General features: G+C 38.2%; 1 protein-coding gene across 1 annotated transcript; it reads right to left on the bottom strand.

Moving 5' to 3' along the window:
• Positions 1 to 234: 234 nt before the first annotated feature.
• On the bottom strand, positions 235 to 2,597 carry LOC110908529 (dof zinc finger protein DOF1.4). Its single transcript, XM_035985281.1, has 2 exons — positions 1,445 to 2,597; positions 235 to 782 (listed from the first exon to the last, which is right to left on the bottom strand). Exon 1 carries the CDS (start codon positions 2,315 to 2,317, stop codon positions 1,526 to 1,528), a length of 792 nt encoding a protein of 263 aa, XP_035841174.1. The 5' UTR covers positions 2,318 to 2,597; the 3' UTR covers positions 235 to 782; positions 1,445 to 1,525.
• Between the last annotated feature and the right edge of the window lie 11,316 nt (positions 2,598 to 13,913).

A 13,913-nucleotide genomic window follows, 5' to 3' on the forward strand; every position in this document is an offset into this window, starting at 1 on the left:
GAAATTTTTGGGTATATACGTTTTCGCCCCTCCCCCCGTCATTCGAGTCAAGCTTTGCCACTGACCTGGAGCTTGATTCTCTAAGTTATAATCTACCGCTCTCATTACTCTTGAATTCACTAAAAGGTAAACAAATATCTATATGATTTTTTGTAATGTAGAATTAATTAACCATATATTAAAGAAACAAAGCCATCACTTCGTACAAAGATGGTAAAGGAAAGTGAAAGGATACAATCAACATAGAAGTAAATACAACAAAAAATGAATACAAATGAGAAAGACCATTAATGGCTCTAATAATGTACATAGCCCGGATTGCATTTAGATGATGGCCAAGCAAAGAGATACTTTTAGTTTAAAAAAATAGATGACTAAAAATCTGGTTACAAAAAGTTAAGCATGTGCTTTTAATTACTTTAAAGTCATTATTAAATTATCCAATTTATATGTGGGTGTCTTATTGAATGAAGCACATTGGAAAATAAATACTAAATAGAGTACTCTATTTATATCTCAACAAAAGTCCAACGAATCCTTCAAATGGACTATTGGCGAAATTCATCACATCGGGGTACACTCGCCTCCGAACTGGTAGAAAACCCTCACCTAGGGATGAAGCCCGTGAATACTTGCCCGAAGGCACGACAGTGCGGTGAGGTAAAACCCCTCAGTTCAAGGATCGAACTAGCGATCTCCACCTATTCGCCTAGTCTCCCATCATCACCAGGTGCCGCAAAAAATAATGGGGAGGGCAGGAATCACGATATGTTGTATGGTTCCTGGTTAAGTATCAGAAAGAAATTCAAGTACTTCATTTATAAGTGATTACCATTAGATTACCTTTTTAATTAAAATGTGTTTATATGTCTCTCTTTTTAGGTTAAAGTTACCTTTTCAAATGTTTTTTGTAGTATGTTATCTTTAGTAGGTAAAAAGTAAAGTGCATACAACCAAGTAAACATAGACTATGATACATTACCATTTTATACAACTTTATCTTCCATTTTTTAGTTTAAAACATGTCTGTCAAGAAATAAGGCATAATTATGAAAAGAAAATGAATTGCCAAGAAATATACAAGTGCATTATTTTTTTTTAAGTTTGATGGATTGTATAAGCTAAGTGTTAGACATCATGAACTTTGCAATCCTCAAGTTGTGAGTTCAAATATAAATCAGTTTGTTAACTTTTTCCAAAAAGTATATGACTGTATCCTCATAAATACATATGAAGATCGTATATTCATAACATGAAAACATATAACAAATGAACATATCACCCTCTCTTCTATTATCCTATACCAATCACCCAAACAAAAACATTGAAATGAGGTCCAAAACTTATGTTTAGAAATCCCTATACCATATACCCCAAACATAATATATAAAGATTTTAGAGCGGAATCACTTTCATACAAAATAAAATATGAAAACAAACTCACTAGATTGTAGATGTTGCACCCAATATTTAATTAGATGGTATATTGTATATGTTGATGAGAAAGCAGTTGACCAAGTTGTGACTAGATCAAAGATGGAACAGAAATATTGCTTGTAGGATCATGCCACTGATCTCCACCATCACCACCAGTTAAGGTCCATAGAAAAGAAGTTGGATCAGATGATTCTAACCCCTTGAATACTTGATCATTATCATTCTGACCTATTAAACTAGTACCCATTTGAACTTCATTCACAACTGAACCACCTCCATCTGCATACGGTGCAAACCCTTGAACTGTTGGTTGTTGCTGAATGTGTGAAGCTAATAAAGAAGACATCTTATGATCACTGTTGAAGCTAGAAGTAATCAATCCACCATTAAACATGGAGGGGTAGTTTGAAACAACTGGCACTGAATTATGATCATGAGCCACAGATGATGAAAACCCTAATCCAAGAGAACTCATTTGAGGTTGAACAACAAGATCATACCTTGAAACATCAGAAACAACCCTAGTATTGAATAATCTTGGGTACTTAGAGTTTGGTTGTAGTAACCCATACAAAGGTGTTGAGTGATCAAGATCAGGATCAAGATTAGGGTTAGGAGTATCATCAACGGCTGAGAATGGTCTCTTGATCATTCTCTTGTTCTTCCTACAACCACCACCAACTGGAACATTTCTTAAAGTGCCACCCCTTGTCCAATACCTCTTGCAGGCTTTGCAAAAATGTCTAGGCTGTGACAAACTGTAGTTGTTGTAGTAGCAAAACTTGGTGTTCAAGGAGTTGCATCTTGGGCACTTCAAGACCTGTTGTTGCCTTTGCTGCAGTTGATTTTGGAGAGCAATTGTTTTTTCTGAAGAATCCATTAGTACTTTTGCAGTTTTGCTTATCTAGTTACTAAAAAAGATGAAAAAGATATGAAAAAATTAGAGAAAAATAATAAAGTTTTGAACTTTTTTGAAGGGTGATCAAGAAAGATCAAAAACAGTAGACGGATAGACACATATCCTCCTTCCAAATACTAGAAAACAAATGGGTGAGTCATATTCTGTTGTTTTAAAATGTGTAATGACAAAAGAATGAAGCGTGGCCACTCCTTTGGAATTGAGATATGAGTTGGAGGATCTGTTAGTTTAATAATCTACAGCTTGTAAAAGTTGCATCTCAGACAGTAAAGAGACAAAGAACAGGTATGTGTTGTCTTTCTTTTATTTACACAAAGAGAGAGAGATAGAGAGAGAGAGAGAAATTAAGTCTTACTTTAATTAGCTTCACGTGAATATTGGTAGATTAAGATGGCAATTTAGATGAGATAGGATACTAGGGGTCCTATATATGGTTCACATTAACATATATACTTAGAGGGGTCCAATCAAATCATAATCGAACAGTAAAGTGTTTATAGTTGGCTTATTTCAGTATTTCACAACTATTTATCAATAGTTCCACTGTTTAAGAATCATATTCTATGTAGACAGTAGAAACTGGTATAATTGGTATTCAATTCAAAGGCGATAAGAAATGAGATATAGATGAATCATGAATATATAGGGGGGACATAAACAAGACTATCAAGATTAAGGTACTATATCACCATTACCAACCGTGTCACATGGATAATAATCTTAATAAAAGAATAATAGATAGATGATGTTAATCATATACGGAGTCGACTCTCGTTAGAGGTAATTTGATCGATTGTAACTTTGTTATTAGTCGTGTGTAAAGTTTAAATATTACGCGATAAACATTATCAAATGTTTATGGTATTCTAGACCGATAGGTTATCTAATTGGATACATATGATCTTAGTTCATTGTTAATCAGATATTACTAAATTTGGGTAATCAATTATCAATATGAGTGTACGAAAAAATCTTAAATCTTGATATTGAATAACTTAAAACAATTTACTTGTAATTTGGTACATGATATTACAAGTATATTGATTGTAATAAGATAAATAATTACTTTGGATGAATTTGATTGTTTAAGTAAATGTGATTATAAATAAATACATTTAATTATGAATTTATATAAATTTATCAAGCTTAACAAAATCATAGAATCTACTAATCTAGTAAAACTAGTCATGTGTAATATTAGCTATTGGAAAACTTTAAAAAATAACAATAATTTAAATTAAATGTTTATACTATATAAATACAAATTTGTATCACGAAAAATCATTTTATTATTTTATTAGGACTTTTTGTTATGTAGATGATAGTTTGTATTCAAATTTGTTTTCTTGATACGTATGTTCAATTCACTTTTGTATTGTTTCAACTAGTAGATGCACCGCCCGCGTTGCGGGGCGATGGCCGAATAATGAGTGAGTGTTAGGCAGCTTATTGACATGAAAAAACAATTAAATCGAGTCAACCAATTAAAACAAAACATTTTTATAGTTTTGATTAAAAAAAACTAAAACAATGACAATATTGTAATTTTTAACTACGGGAAAGTTGTATTCTTTTTACTGGGGTAAAATCGTAATTTGCCAAAAGTTAAAGTGATGGTAGTAAATTTGAATCAGGGGCGAAATTGTAAATTTTCACAGGGGCAAATTTGTAAATTTGAACTTGGGGTAACAGCGTAATATAAATTTAAACTAAGGGCACAATCGTAATTTTAAGCGAGAGAAAAAACCACAATTTTATTTTGAATCGAGGGCAAAATCGTAATTTTGAGTTGGGGGCAAAAGCATAATTTTATTTTGAACTGGGGAAAAAACATAATTTTGAACTGATAGCGAAATTATAAAACCGTAATTTTAAACTGGGAGCAAAACTAAAAATGAGTTTTTTAGCCGAGGGCAAAAGCGTAATTTTGAGCTAGGGGCGAAATTATAATTTTATTTTGAGCTGGGGGCAAAACCGTATTTTTAAAGGAAGGACGAAAACGTAATTTTAAACTGTGAATAAAATAAAGTTAAAAAAAGTTTGGTCCAATGGGGGAGTGCCAGGCAGCTGCCTGACACTATTCCCCCATCTTACATTTGTATATGTAGTCAATACATGTAACTTGCTATTTGATTAATCGCTTCATTAACTTTCTCATGGATATTAGTTTTTTAAAATCATATGTTGCTTGCTCTTTAGTTTATATTTGAATACGAATATATTCATCGATACCACCATATGTGATAACTTTGTTAAACTTTAACATGGAAATGTTAAAATAATTACTCTAAGGTTAAAGGATGTGAGGGTAATGGTTGGGATATTATTCGCTATGGAAGGCTACATCATCCCCTTGCTTGATCCATCATGGTTTGCATGGATTAAACCATGGCAACCATGGTCCTCCTTTCCGTTTTTCAAGAAATCATTTCGTTTTTCTTTAGACAAAAATAAATTAAAATAAATAAGAGGCTAGTGGTTTGGGTCATGACTGTTTTGGTAAAAAATCAAGCAAGGATAATACAACCAAATCTTTTGTTGTGAGGTGTGATGCTTGAATATATGAACAATTGTATGAACAACTTGCAAATCAAATAAAGAGGTGACACAAGGATTTATACGAGGAAAAAACCCTTGATCAAGAGTTGATCTCCGGCATAAAAAACCTCGGGTGATGGAAACTACCGATCATCAACTAAGATTAAACAAAAGGTTGTTACAAGTCGGGATGATAACAAGCTTGTTACAAGGATCACTAGTGTGCAAAAGTGTAAAAGTGTATGAAGTCGCCAAGTAAACTACTGAGAGTTGTTCGAGAGTGTGTGTGATTGCTAAAATTAGCCAAGTGTTCTAACTCAAGCTTGTTATCCCCTTTTAAATTTAGAAAATAACTAAATAACTAACTGTCCGCTAATCATGCTAGCTTCCCACGATCTCCATAGCGTTCACAAGAGCCAAGCACGTGCGGAATATTGAGGGAATATGCTCCACGAATATTGCCAAGACCAAGTCCAAGTCCTGCAAAACAACTTCATATTCAAAGTAGACAGTCGTTAGTGTAAGGATAACAATGAGGATCCTGGATCCTGATCCTGCAACACTCTCTGAGGATCACTAATTCAAACAGAATTGAGGATCCCTGACCCCGACAGTACTTGAGGATCCATGATCCTTAGGATTGGAAAATCCTCCCCTAATAATTGCCCCCAAAATATAAGGAGTAAAGTGTAAATTAGCGAGTTATATTTTCGTTCTTATCTGCAACTGACTAACGGATATATAGCCGTTAGGATCGAACTAGCCGTTACCGATCATACGTCATTGAAGCGACATCCCTGCAGAATCATCATTATAAATTCAAGTTAGAGATAAGGGGCAAGAAGCATTTAAATTCGTGCGTTAAGATCTTCACCGGCTAAGGATCACCAAAAGGATAGTCCCCTAAAGAGCCAAGGAATCATCAAAGATTCTCCGAAGGAATGTTGCTGCTTTACTGATCCGGAGATAGACCGGATTCGTCATTGCTTTCCAGCAGACCATGTCTTAAACCTTTCAACCCTACTGTTTTGGTCAAAAATCACACAAGGATAATGCAACCAAACTCTCTATTAACGGGGAATGATGCTTGTAATGATGAATAAAGAAAAGGATCACTTATATGTAAACTGCACAAGTGACACGAAGATTTATACAAGGAAAAAGCCCTTGATCAATGAATGATCTCCGGCATAAAAAACCTCGGGTGATGGAAACTACCGATCACCAAACTTCAATATAATAAACAATGTTTACAACTTTGGATGGTAACGAGCTAGGTACAAGGATCACTATGGTGTAGTATGCTAGAGCGTGTAAGAAATGTGTTGTCCTCTCCAAATGCTCGAGAGTGCCGTTTATATAAGTGTGTGTGGTTGAATTTAGGTAAGTCACCTAACTACTAGCTCGTTACCCCTTTAGAAACAGAAGTAAATTTAGCCTAACTAATTGCCCGTAATTTGTGCTAAGTTTCCATATTCTCCACAACGTCTATTTCTGGTTATGCATGTGCGAAATTAGCGTGAAAGATTCCTTAATAACGTTGCCAAGACTAGGTCCAACTCGTAATTCCTGCAAAACAACATTAAATTCAAAGAGAACAATCGTTAGTATGAGGATCCTTAGGATGATCCATTGTCCTGATCTTGAAGTTCTTCTGAGGATCACTATCTGCCACGGAAACAAGGATCATTATTAGGATATTAGGTAAGGATCACAGGTCGTTAAAAATCCTGCCCTAACAATTGCCCCCAAAATATAAGGAGTAATTATATAATATTAACGAGTTATATTTTGCTGATCTTATCTGTAACTAACTCAACGGATATATAGCCGTTGTGAACGAACTATCCGTTGCAATCCTGACGTCACGGAGGTGACAGCCCTGCACAAATCATGATTATAAATAGAGATAGGGATAGGATCGTTTGCATTTAAAATCAAGAATTTCTCCCTTTATAACCGCAACCAGAGGATTGAACAGGTATTCCCCTTCATCTTCTCTCTTGCTTGCTCTGTTTTTCTTTTCGTATCTATTTTGTTCAAAATGTTGCTCCGGAATTCTCCTGCCAAGGATCTTCAGAAGGAAAGCCCCTTCAAGAGCCAAGGGATCATCACAGACTCTGCTAAAGAACGCTGTATCTTCACTGCTCCCCAAATTGACAGGGTTCGGTGTTGTTTTCCCGCAAATACTGTGTTCAAGCCCTATGATCCTTCTGCCCTGAGCGATCACACTTCTGATTCGTGGGTTGCTTTCCCTGTGACCCCATTTGCCATAGGTTACACGTATCCCTTTCCGGCCTTCACCCAAGCCTTCTTCTCTTTGACCGGAATATCTTACATTCAGGCCATGCCGATGATCTGGAGGGTTTTGTATACCCTTGAGAGGATCATCGAGCAAGAGGGGATAGACCTAGGTATGGCCGAGTTAGGTGAGCTGTACGATCTGACCACCTTTGGTTCCCATCGTTATCTGTTCAAACGTAAACCTGGGGAGGAGCATCCGATCTTCAAGGCTACCAAGAATGATACTAACTGGAAGCGGCGGTTCTTTTTTGTGAGGAGAGATACCATCCCTGATGGGAAGGATTTACCCAAGAAGTGGGCTACCCACGGTAGGATAGAGGATCCTGGAAGGATCACCGTAGAGCTTATCCTTTAGCATAAGGGTCACTGACACTCTTTTGATTTCTTGTTGTGCAGCTATATCCGTTTCACATCTTAGGTTGACTCTTGCTGCATAAGAGAGACTCTTGGCCTTTAAGAAGCTTGATCCTGAAATAAGAACTTTCCAGATTACCACCCAGGATTCTCAGGAAGTATCCTCTGCTTCTGTCACAATGTCAAGTAAGTATCCTTATTTAAAGAGTAATTCTATACGGGAATTCAAATTAAGTTAAAATACTTATCTTATTTTGGTTGTGTAGGTGCTGGAAAATCCACCAAGTCAGCTTCGAAGTTTAGCATCACCGATCTTACTAATGTCAGATCCTCAAGGAAGAAGACTCTTGCTAGCCCAAGTGCTTCTATCCCCAAGGCACCTATCAGGGGAAAGGGAGGCAAGAAGAGAAAGGCCTCTGAAGCTGAGGATTTGCAAGGTCTGCCCCTGCTCCGCCAACAGTGTCTGGATTACTTCAACGAGGTAAGGATCACTGTCCCTGCTTGTGTATCCTGCTAGTTTTGAGGATTACTTGTTTCTGATGTTATTCCTTGTCTTCCTTGTAGAAATTTGCTGAGATAGAGACATATGTTGGCCATGTTGAGGATCAGGATCGCCAGATTGCTGACCTTCAACAGGTTGGTGTTTTGAAGGATCTCAAGATAGCTGATCTTGAGAAGGAGCTTCAGGCCACCAAGGGGGAAGCCACCAAGATGCTGATCAACTTCGACTATGAGAAGCACGAGATCACCCAGGATGCCAAGGTCTCTGCCGCGATAGCTATGTACAAGATCCAGCTGCAAATGGCCATGGAAGCTCAGGATCCTGCTTTTGACAAGAGCACCTGGGATGTCGAAGGCTGGAAGGCTAGGCTGGCTGAACTGGAGGATGATGAAAAGGCTGAGGAGATCCCGATGCTTGAGGGTGGAGGCACTGGCAAGGACCAAGGTGGTGAGGCAAGCGGAGCTGGTGGTGATGGTGCAGCGAAGGATTGAGCTGCAGGATTGGGCGATGATGGAAATTTCGAGACTTAGCCGGAGCCCAATTTTTTTTGTTTGGTGGTTGTTTGTTTGGATAGTTTGATGGTTTATACTTTGAACAATAGTTTTTAGGGTAAGGATCTATGATCCTTTGAACAATAGGTAGGATAATAGGTGGTGGAGGGATCCTCTGTTTGGGGGATGAAGCCACTTGTTATCCTGCCGACCTTTATTTCCTGCATTGCTATGACCGCATGAACAATGGACACCCTTTGCCAACCCATGTGGACGGGCCACGTTTTGCTGGTAGAAACGTGGGTTGGCAATTTTGACAACTTTAAAGGGTTAAATATTTTGTGAATGAATAAAACTTTAACTTTTGACTTATCTTGTGATGTTATCCTTGTATATCCTTTAAACTTTCAATTGTTTTGATTTATACTTGTCTGAGTAAGAAAAGTTAAGCAAATTATGTTTAAGAAATTTAGGATATGATCCAGGATCAAATATCCTATAGTCGAAAACTTCCAAAAAGTAGTTAATTTTAAGGATCATAGGTTCAGTTGTCAAAGTGCAGGGGTTATTCAAAATAATGAATAAAATCAAAACAGTTAAGGATCATACCTGAGAATCCAAGTTAGGATCCTAACCTTTAACACTATAATCAGGATAACCATAAGAAAAACCTTAGTGGATAATAAGGATTGAGGATCCTTAGTTGTTTAACTTCGAAAACCTGAAAATAGAATATAACTTGGGGCTAAGCCAATATAAAAGACAAGTTAGTAACTGGGGACAAGCCCAACAATTCTGGGGACAAGCCCAAAGGATAACTGGGGACAAGCCCAAAGATCATAGGTGAACTGGAGTATGGCCCTTACTGGCGACTATCCAAACTTAGTGACATGATAATGCCAAAACCTTAGCTAACGTGAAAACGTTAGAAACCTTAGGAACGGATGTATGGTACGTCTACCATTATACGTAGGATCCTAGGTATAGCCAGTACGATGGAATTATCAGCCCCTAAAGCGAGTACTGGTCCCAAAGACTTGAACTATACCAGGATCATCGTGCGCTACAGGCGAAACTGGGGACAAGCCCAAGGATAACTGGGGACAAGCCCAAACAACTGGGATTGAACCCAAGGATCTGAATTGCTTCTGAAGATTATCAACAATACGCTAAGGATACCTGGACAATCAGAACTCAAAATCTTATGAGAGAAGGATGAAGGCTACATGATCCTTATCCTTAAATAAGAAAATAAGAAAATGAAATAGTTCAAGATTAGGACATTACCAGGGTAAGGATCATTGACACCTCAGGGATCCTTCTAATGTAAGGATCATATGTGCAAGGAGGATCCTGCTCACATGAAATATTTCTTCAAGTGGACAACATTCCAGGCTCTTGGTAACAAATTACCTTCCATGGTTAGCAATCTATATGCCCCCTTTCCTGCTTCGGCTTCAATCAAATAAGGGCCTTCCCATTTTGGTGCCAATTTCCCATCAGCAGGATTGGTGGTATTCTGGAATGCTTTTCTCAATACCATATCCCCAACTTGGAATTTCCTTATCCTGACATTTTTGTTGTAAGCACCAGCCATTCTTTGTTGGTAGCTAGCCATCCTTATCCTAGCCAGATCCCTGATTTCCTCAATAGTATCCAAGTCTTGAGCCAGGTTTTCATCATTCTCCTCAGGATCACGGGTACTTGTTCTAGCAGTTGGAACCACCATTTCTGTTGGGTTCACTGATTCTGCCCCGAATACCAAAGAGAATGGTGTTTGACCAGTAGCATTCTTGGGGGTTGTCCTATCAGCCCAAAGCACATAAGGTAATTCTTCTGCCCATTTCCCTTTCTTGGATCCAAGTTTCTTCTTCAAATTGTTGATGATGATCTTGTTGGATGATTCTGCTTGACCATTAGCTTGTGGGTGGACTGGTGTTGATGTTATCATCTTAATCCCCCAGCTGTCACAAAAGTTAGTAGTTCTGCTCCCAATAAATTGGGAACCATTATCACATATAATTTCAGAAGGAATGCCAAATCTAGTTATAATATTTCTTTTAATAAAGGATATAACTTCCTTTTCTCTAACTTGGGCAAAGGCTTCAGCCTCTATCCACTTGGAGAAGTAATCAGTCATAGCCAGCATGAACACTTTTCCACCAGGTGCCTTAGGGAGCTTGCCAACTATATCCATCCCCCATCTCATAAATGGCCAAGAGGAGGGTATAGGATGTAGAAATTCAGCCGGCTGGTGAAGGATATTGCTGCGTCTTTGACAAGAATCACACTTCTTAGCATACTCCACAGCATCCCTTTTTATAGTTGGCCAGTAGTATCCTGTCCTTAAGATCCTTGAGAACAATGCCCTGCCCCCAGTGTGGTTTCCGCAATCTCCTTCATGGAAGTCTTTTAAAACTTCTTGAACTTCAGGATCCTCGATACATCTCAAATATGGTCCTGCAAGAGATCGCTTATACAACATATTATTTAAGATTGTGAATTGAGATACCTTAATTCTGAAAGCCCTAGGGTTTTCTCCCATAGGGATCTCCCCGTGTTGTAAGTATCTCATGATTGGTGAGATCCATGATCCTGAACAGGATTGAGTATCCTCACTAGGGATCATTGCAGAATCCTCTTCTATTTCCATGGTCACTTGATTTTCAATAGCATGGGTCAGGATATGGATGATGGGGATACTTATATCCTCTGGGATCTTCAAGGATGATCCTAGATTAGCCAATGCATCAGCTTCTGTATTTTCTTCCCTTGGTACCTGTGTCAAACTAAAGAAAACAAAGGAGAGTGCCAATTCTTTGACTATCTCTAAATATTTGGTTAGTTTTTCACCTTTAACAGCATAGGATCCATTAAAGTGATTAGTGATTAACAATGAATCCACGTATACCTCAAGATACCTGATCCCCATATGCTTAGCAATTTGCAAACCAGCAATCAAGGCTTCATATTCAGCCTCATTGTTAGTGGCTTGGAACTCACAAGCTATGGAGTGGGGTATTATGTCCCCCTGTGGCGATTTTAGTAGTATACCAAGCCCTGTGCCTTTAACATTTGAGGATCCATCAGTATGTAGTATCCAAGGATCCTTGGTCTCGTCCAGCTGCTGGACTTCCAATTCGGCTTCCTTTTGTAAATCACTACTGAAATCAGCCACAAAGTCTGCTAATGCTTGAGATTTGATGGCTGTTCTAGGCTCATATCTTATATCATGGGCATTTAGCCATCCTTCCGGACATTTCTGGTTTCCTGAGGACATTCTTAATTGGAAAATTAGTTCTAACAACAATAACATGGGTTTCAAAATAATGTCTTAGTTTAGTAGATGCCATAATTAGTGCAAGAATAAGTTTTTCAAGGTGTGAATACCTGGATTCAGCATCAAGTAAACTCTTACTTACATAATAGACAGGATATTGTGTACCTTCATGATCCTTAACAAGGACTGCACTTACTGTTTTTGAGGATACCGCAAGATATACGGATAACACATCTCCTTTTTCTGGTTTCATCAACGCTGGAGCTGAGGACAGGTATTCTTTGAGGGCTTGTAAAGCACTTTCATGCTTCTCAGTCCATTCGAATTTCTTGTTCTTTCTTAGGATATCATAGAATTCTTTACACTTTTCTGAGGATTTATCTGTTTAAAGCTGCTATCCTGCCTGTTAGCCTTTGCACATCCTTAGCGTTGGCAGGAGATTTAATATTCACTAATGCTTTGATTTGTTCCGGGCTTGCTTCAATGCCCCTCTTGGTTACCATATATCCTAAGAATTTACCTGCCTTTACACCAAAGTGACATTTTGAAGGATTAAGCTTCATGTTATATCTGTCAAGGATATCAAATGCTTCCTCCAAGTCTCTTAGGTGATCCTCAGCTTTTATGGATTTTACCACCATATCATCTATGTATACCTCCATAGTCTGTCCAATCTGATCCTTGAACATCATATTTACCAGTCTTTGATATGTTGCACCTGCATTCCTTAATCCAAACGGCATAGCAATATAACAATATAAACCGGTTGGGGTCATAAAAGCCGTATCCTCTTGGTCAGATGGTTCCATCTGAATTTGTTGGAATCCAGATAAAGCATCCATAAAGGTTAACAGTTCATGACCCGCCGTTGCATCCACCATGGAGTCAATGTGAGGTAATGGGAAAGGATCCTTGGGACATGCCTTATTTAAATCAGTGAAATCGACACATACCCTCCACTTTCCATTTTTCTTTTGAACAACAACCACATTGGCCAGCCATCTTGGATATTTTACTTCTCTAATCATACCTGCTCGTAGCAATCTCTCTACCTCTTCCTGGATAATGGCATTTCTTTCTGGTGCAAACTTCCTCCTTTTTTGATGGATTGGTTTGAATGACCTGTCAATGCCAAGTTTATGAGTGATAATATCCTTAGATATACCTGTCATATCCTCATGTTTCCATGCAAAGGTAGATTTTCTTCTTTTGAGGAAGGATACGAGGTCTTCTTTCATCTTGCCAAGGATCCCTGATCCGATATAGATTTTGGATTCAGGATCATCAGGATCCATGAGGATTTCGTCCACATCCTGCTCTCTTGCCTCCAAGACATCCCTTGGAGGATACTTTAATTGCTATTGCTCCCTTGATTTCGAGGCTGGTTTCATTGATGAGGTGTAACAATCCTTAGCCTCCTGCTGATCACTATCGATCTTGACTATTCCCTAAGGGCTAGGGAGCTTCACACATTGATGGTAGGTGGATGGGACTGACTTCATATCGTGTATCCAGGGCCTGCCAAGGATAACATTACAACAAGATAAACAGTCAATAACACAAAATTTTTGATAATTATGTAATCCTTCCACATAAATTGGGAGTTTGATGTCCCCCAGGGTTCTCTTAGTTTCTCCACTAAATCCTACAAGCACGGAGGATCTTGGTGTGATATCTGATTCAGGGATACCCATTTTCTTCAGAACATCAAGCTGGATAATGTTTACTGAGCTTCCTCCGTCAATAAGGATCCTGCGGACAAAATGGTTAGAAATAAAGAGAGTAATAACTAAACTATCATGATGAGGATCCTGGATGTCTACGCGATCATCCTCATCAAAGGTTATCACTTTTCCTTCTGAGACACTTGATGTTCGAATAGGTCTTTCTCCATTATCCATTTTAGCTTCCTTTGCATGCCTTTTAGTTGCTGAGAAGGATGTACCACAGATGTCTGATCCTCCAGAAATAAAGTTTATCACTTGTGCATCTGCCGGAGGAGCTGGAGCTTTTTCAGGGATCCTTTCAGGATCCTGAGTCCTTGGCTTTTTTCTTCCCAACAACTCTTTTAAATGCCCCTTGCTCAGC

Source organism: Helianthus annuus, chromosome 16 (genome assembly GCF_002127325.2).
Source record: "Helianthus annuus cultivar XRQ/B chromosome 16, HanXRQr2.0-SUNRISE, whole genome shotgun sequence".
NCBI lineage: Eukaryota > Viridiplantae > Streptophyta > Magnoliopsida > Asterales > Asteraceae > Helianthus > Helianthus annuus.